The sequence below is a fragment of the Oryzias melastigma genome, linkage group LG19, assembly GCF_002922805.2.
Source record: "Oryzias melastigma strain HK-1 linkage group LG19, ASM292280v2, whole genome shotgun sequence".
NCBI classification, from domain to species: Eukaryota; Metazoa; Chordata; class Actinopteri; order Beloniformes; family Adrianichthyidae; genus Oryzias; species Oryzias melastigma.
In genome coordinates this window covers 23,927,563-23,933,909 of record NC_050530.1, presented here as the reverse complement: position 1 = coordinate 23,933,909, position 6,347 = coordinate 23,927,563, and the positions used below count along the sequence as shown (strand labels likewise).

At 42.8% G+C, this 6,347-nt stretch overlaps 1 protein-coding gene across 2 annotated transcripts in view; it reads left to right on the top strand.

Annotated features, from left to right (window-relative positions):
* Positions 1–777: 777 nt before the first annotated feature.
* Positions 778–6,347, top strand: part of abca5 (ATP-binding cassette, sub-family A (ABC1), member 5) — a gene marked incomplete at its 5' end in the record, with an annotated part of 28,392 nt that continues 22,822 nt past the window's right edge. For both annotated transcript variants that reach the window (XM_024285073.1, XM_024285072.1), the window contains 5 exon segments: positions 778–970; positions 1,045–1,218; positions 2,911–3,008; positions 3,188–3,414; positions 3,487–3,628. In XM_024285073.1, coding sequence (XP_024140841.1) covers positions 778–970; positions 1,045–1,218; positions 2,911–3,008; positions 3,188–3,414; positions 3,487–3,628 — 834 coding nt within the window.

Below are 6,347 nucleotides of genomic sequence, written 5' to 3'. Positions count from 1 at the left end.
CAGTGATAAGAGTGGAATGGTGTTTCTCTGTGATACTACCCCGCCCCATACCCTGTGCTGTTACGAAGAGCTAAACAACGTAGAGTAGTAAGTAAGTAGTAAGAAATGGCCATGCCTAATCCACGTGGAGATTTTTCAGCGTTCTCAGTCCTGCTACCGTAAGTATTGGATGAAACTCACACCAAAAATCCAGTGATGCTGATTTGACCACAGAAATGTGAACGGCGGCTCATTTGACTGCAGTCAATGTGAAGATACCATCTTCTCTTCTCCAGAACCTGAACTAGACACTAGGAACAGATGAGGGTTTAGTGCATGTGCAGCAGAGCTGTTGATGGAAAGAAGATATTCATTCAAACAGAGTCTGTCCAAGACAGTTTGATTGATTTAAAAGGAGAAATACTCGGAAATGCAAAAACAAAATGATTTCTATTTATATTTGTTCTCTTTCAGAAGAAAAATGACACAGACATGTTAAAAACTCCAAAAACCTGATTTTCAAGAAAGGAAAGGTTAGATGTGTTTTGGGACTCCTGCTAACTCCTGCTGAAGTAACCAGCTCAGTAACACTTGTTTGTCCTTCAAATCCCTTTTTCTATTGCGTCCTCTGTTTTGAGATGCAGCAGTAAACGTTTTTGAGTTAAAGCTACAATGTGAAAGGAGCTAATGCCTGGAAAGGCATCAGCTAGAACACAAACAACTGTCATGTGACACCAGATTACAAAACAACAGGTATCAAGGTATCAAGACTCAGACGTCTCTCCTTTGTGCCTTCAGGAACTCATCCTTCCTCTTCTGCTCCTGGGTCTCCTCATACTCATCAGCATCCTCAATCCTCACATCTACTATGAAGGCATCAAAACCAAGGAGATGGAGAGTGACATCTCCCTCAAGGATGTGGATGTCCTGGGCTACACTCCTCCCACCAACATCACCACCCACATCATGGAGGAGGTGGCTCGGGAGTTGAGTAAGTCAGGAAGCTGTTGTGGCCGGCTGGCTGGCGGCTCACTCCATGGTGGTTCTGACCCGCTCATGTTTCAGACATGCAGGACCGTCTCCATGTGTTTGACACCGAGGAGGACCTGGAGAACGACAGCCTACACAGGCCGTCCAGCTTCATCGGTGTGGTGTTTTTGGACGGCTCAGCCATGTCTTACAGTCTGCGCTTTCCCCACAACAAGGTGCCACTCCCCAGTGACTTCACGGAGTCTATCGGTGAGTCTGCCTGGAAGAGAAATGAAAGATCTTTATTGTCATAGCTCATACAAACAATACAATTGTACTCTCAATGAGTATGTCTATAAGACCCTCTCCAATAAAAATCTTATTTTTGGTGTTTTTAACACCTTGTAGCAGTTTTGTCATGATGGAGGACGTGTATAAAAGAATTTAAGATGATCTGAATATTTCTTTATTCAAAGCGTGTTAGATCAGGGACAAATGAAAAGCTGCAATTTGTGAAAGCCCGGGTTTGTGACACTGTCACTGCAATGGGCGGGCCAAAATCTTCCTTCTCCCTACAATTCTGAAGGATCCATGTTAGCTTGGACTTGTGCTGCGTTCAGTATGATTTGCGCGGCAGAGGCGGCCAGTTCCCATGTTAAGTCAATGGCACAGACATGAATTGAGGCAATCTGGAGACATGCAGCGTGATTTTAGCAACGAGCAGTGCTGGCAGCAGCACAAATTGGGCGGCACAGCCAGATTTAAAGGGTACCAAACCCTAAATTAACTTTATTTCGCTGTTGATCTCCTAGACCTGGATCTCTGGACCTTTAAAATTGTTGTCTGTTGGTTATAGCCACATTTTTGACAAATGGAAATAAAACTGTTCAATTCTTCAAAATATAGTCAAAAACCGTGCCCCCTAAAGGTTGAATTGATGTATTACAGTTCAATTTTGTGATTGGTCAAACCATGTAAGTTTCAGAAGTCATCATGATCTGCAGCTCCAGTAATGATAGCAGTCCAGCCCCCAAGCCCCGCCCCTCTGACTGGATTTTCACATTTCAGCAGAGGGTGTAGTCAGCGTCCAATTTCCTGGTTTGGTTACCCTTTAATTATCTAAATTTTGGCAGTTTGGTGCGTCACAATCAGGATTTCAGCTTTGGGTACGTGACGTTTTCAGTGACTCGATCACTTCATCCTTGTACACACGTCAGTGAAAATATTGTCTGACATTAAACTGCTCCATGACATAAAACATATTATGGACTGCTGGACTAGAACATCAAAATTCTCCTTGTTGGTATCAAATCGGACGATGGACGGTTAGTTCTATCTCTCCATGGTTGGATCACATTTAGGAAAGCTTTCTCAAGGGGTGTGGTCTTATTTCTTATGGATCTGTTGATGGTATAGCTTAGGACTTGCCAACCTTGGTCCTGTTTTCCAGCTCTCCATAACTCCTTGATGGTGGCAGCCTAAATCAGATGTGTTCAGTCCTGATCAAGCCTGAAAATGTTTTTCAAAATGTGCATACTGCGCATGAACGGAAGAGTTTTGACTGTTCATGTGCAGCTTGCAGAGAAGAAAAGACTGAGCTAAAGAGAGTTGGTAAAAAAGAGCACGGTTCCCAGGAAAGAGTCAGAAGGGAAACAGTCATGAAGCCACATCGTCACTCATGACAGTAGATTGGTCAAAGTTGCGATAAAAATGGAGCTGCAGGAATTTCCCAGGAGGGAAGCGCAGTTGAAGAGCATGCAGCCAGTCTGTGATGCGCACACACTGACGGCGAGCCTGCATGGAGAAATGTCCTCAGCTCTGCATTTCTTCATTTAGGCACAGGCCGAGACTAACAGATTTTTTTTTATTTTCTGCACCAATTAACATTTGAAGAGATTTTTTACAGATTCACGAAGAATCGTTACATCCTCAGACCTCATGTTTCTGTCGCTCGTTCTGCAGCTGGCTGCTTCAGCGAGTCGGTGAACTGCAGGGCTGCTAACTACTGGTACTCCGGGTTCATCCTCCTCCAGACCCAAATCGACGCTGCAATCATCGAGGTGAGACACACTACTGACTTGCAAGACAATAAATTATGGCATCTGGACTAAAAGTCTTCCTCTTTAAGTTCAGATGCCAATAATATAAAGATGTGTGGATGTTTGGAGCTCCTGCTCACCATTGAAGAGTTGGGAGGTGTGTTCTGTTCCTGTATGTGAGTCTGTCCTCATGTGTGCAGATGCAGACGAGGCGTTCGGTGTGGAACGAGATGAAGGTGAACGTGATAATGATGGGTCAGCCTGGCGCTGTGGAGGTGCACAAGTTCTCCCACGCCCTCATCTCCATCTACCTCGTCCTGGCCTTCACGCCCTTTGTCACCTTCCTAATCGTCAACGTGGTCGCTGAGAGAGAGCGTCGTCTCAAAGACACCATGAACATGATGGGACTCTGCGACACGGCCTTCTGGTGAGGAGCGTCGGCCGCTCCATCAGTCTCCTGTCAGTGTGGAGGTCCACATGTTTTCCTGTGTTGCTGCAGGTTGTCTTGGGGGCTCCTGTATGCTGTTCTAGTGACCGCCATGTCCGTCCTGATGGCCCTCATTGCCACCTTCACAGCACTGTTTCCTAATAGTGACTTCTTCATCATCTTTTTCCTCATCTTCCTTTATGGAATCTCATCGGTAAGTCTCTGCTGCACTGACTCTCTATCTTTTGATGAAACCGACTCAAATGTTGGTAGAACAAAGGAGGCAGACACACACAAGAGCTCAGAAGTCTTAAAAAGAAGTGGACAGATATGTTAGGCGTTCAGGGATTTTGATTCTGTTATCAGAGCTGTTCTGCAAGATTAAAAGTGACTTTATCAATAAGAACTAGAAATTCCAGAGTTTGGATCTCAAAAATGTGTGTAAATGTCACCCACACAGTGAGGGTTAAACTTTAATTGGTTCATAACGTGTACATCCCTGTTTCTTTTATTTTGAAAACAGGAAGTAGTGGAGTTAATAGAATCGGAAAACATTTTTTAAAAAGCAATGATTGTAAATCAGCAGATTCTGAATTGTAGAAATGCAGTCTTGATCTGATCGGGTGCAGCATGAAAAGCCACTTTTCTCTACGTCTGATTCATGTTGACGGTTGAGCATTTACAGAATGTCAAAAAGTGTGTTGTTTATTTGTTGCTGGCGACATCTCTAGCGTTAAAGGGTTAATATTAATAAGTTAACTTGTTAAGTAGTCTAGGTCTGAATTAAAGCTGCTCCAAGTACATGAAGCATCTGATTATCATCAATCACACCACATGCTGCACCATGTCTAATGTATGCTACTTTTGTGGCCACTGAGCAGTCCAGTATTTTGGATGATTCCATTGTAAAACGGACACATTAAACCAGTGGTCCCCAACCACCGGGCCACAGACCGGTACCGGTCCGTGGATCACCGGGCCATGGAAGAACTAATAAATCGTACCTGTTTTTCTTTCTTTTCTTTTTTTTTGTCTCAGAAATCTTTTATTTTGGAAAATAACCACATTGTCTCCACTACAACTTTGATCACTTGAACTGTACAGTCTGTTCAGGGAGCAAAATGACTACGTCTGAACAAAACTTTTTCTGAAAACTCGTTTGGTTTTGAAAATCCTCCGGCTGGAAGAACAGGTTATTCCCACATGCCGTACCTGTTTGTGCTGAGGTGGGACTCTCATCTAATCATTAGAACGCTCACAGAAATGCCCAAACAAGCTCATCCATTCGGATGCTCATTTCAGAGATGTTGTGAACGCGTTTCATGCAGGTACTTCCATAGAAAACATAAAAAGAAGAAGAGGAGCAGTGTGCAGAGTGTGGGGTGGGGTGGGGGTGAAGGGGAGAAAAGGAGAGTTGCGCTGCGCGTGGAAGTAAGTGCGCAGGGGGGTCAGTCAAAGTCATGAGTTTGAGTTCTTCTGCTTTGAAAAAAATGTTTTTATATTAAAATGTTCACTGAGGCTTTTGTTTGGAGCTTCAAAGTAGTCTCATTTGAGTATAAATGATTGATTTGTTGGTTACATTTTGTTTATGTATTGAAGTTCTGTATTTTCATTTTAATGAGATGATCTTATTATAGTAAAGTAAACTCATTTTTAACCACCCCTAACATGATTCGGTAGACTCATGGGTATACTGGTGCACAGCCACAAAAAGGTTGGGACCACTGCATTAAACAGTACCAAACCGGACCTCTTGGGGGGGGCCATCGGTTGTAGGTACATTTAAAAGTGGAACAAACGATTGAGGTGGAGTCACAGTAGCCACCCGTTGATTGGCAGAAAGTGATGATGATATTAGAAAGCATCAATATGCTCATTTAAGCCAACGCTTCAGTGATATTGCTCTTAGCCTTTTTTCAAACGACATTGAATTCTTGTTCTACACCAGGGGTCTGCAGCCTGAGGCTCTGGAGCCACATGTGGCTCTTCTACCCCTCCATTGTGGCTCTTTGGCTTTAGGGAAGTGCTAACAACCTTAATAAATATTAAATTAGTTAGTTGAGTTTAGCACATTGTAATATATGCTGCAGGATCTAGAAAATGTCACGTTTGATTCGGTTTTCAGCTGCAGCAGGAACATCTTATTTGACACGGAGTGTTTTATTTTGATAGGAACTTGTATTTGCTGCTGTCAAAAGTAAAGATGTTAAAGTTGTTATATATAGAAAAATATCACACTTTTTAAAATTAATTGTAAATATTTGAAAGCTACATTTTCTAAAAGAATAGCTAAATGGCCACGTAAAAAACAAAGGTATTTTCTAAAAAATGAAGTAGGATTTGGTGGTTCTCGCTGGGTTCTGGTCTGTCAGAGACTGGACCAAATGGCTCTTTTAGTGTTAAAGGTTGCCGACCCCTGTTCTACATGTGTACAAAAAGTAAAACAATAAAAAGACGAGCTGCTGGATGACCTCCATTCTTGTTGCCTTTCTAGTTGTTGTACTACAATGACACGCTAGCGATCCACACTCATGAAAACAAACCGCTCAGTGGAATCGAGGCTTAACTGAGTGGAAACGCTCGCCAGAATGAACTGAACCGTACCGTAGCACTCCTTACCAGACTGTTCTGTGTAAACGAGGCTTTGGTCTTCTTCTGGAGTTCCTTCTCCACTCAAAGTACAGCTTATTTGGTTGCGGTGATCACTTCTTGTTTTGTTTTTGGACACAGAACACAAATTTAATCTAAAACTGTGTATTTGTAGCCCAAGTGTGAAATATGACAGAATTTGTTTTAACCTTAGTTGTGTGTTGTTATGATTCAGTGACAATGTGATCTATTAGTTTTGTCGAAAGACCACTTACATTGCAAAAAAAGAGCTGATGAACACTAGGGGTGTGCCAAAATATCGATATTGCGATATATCGCGATAT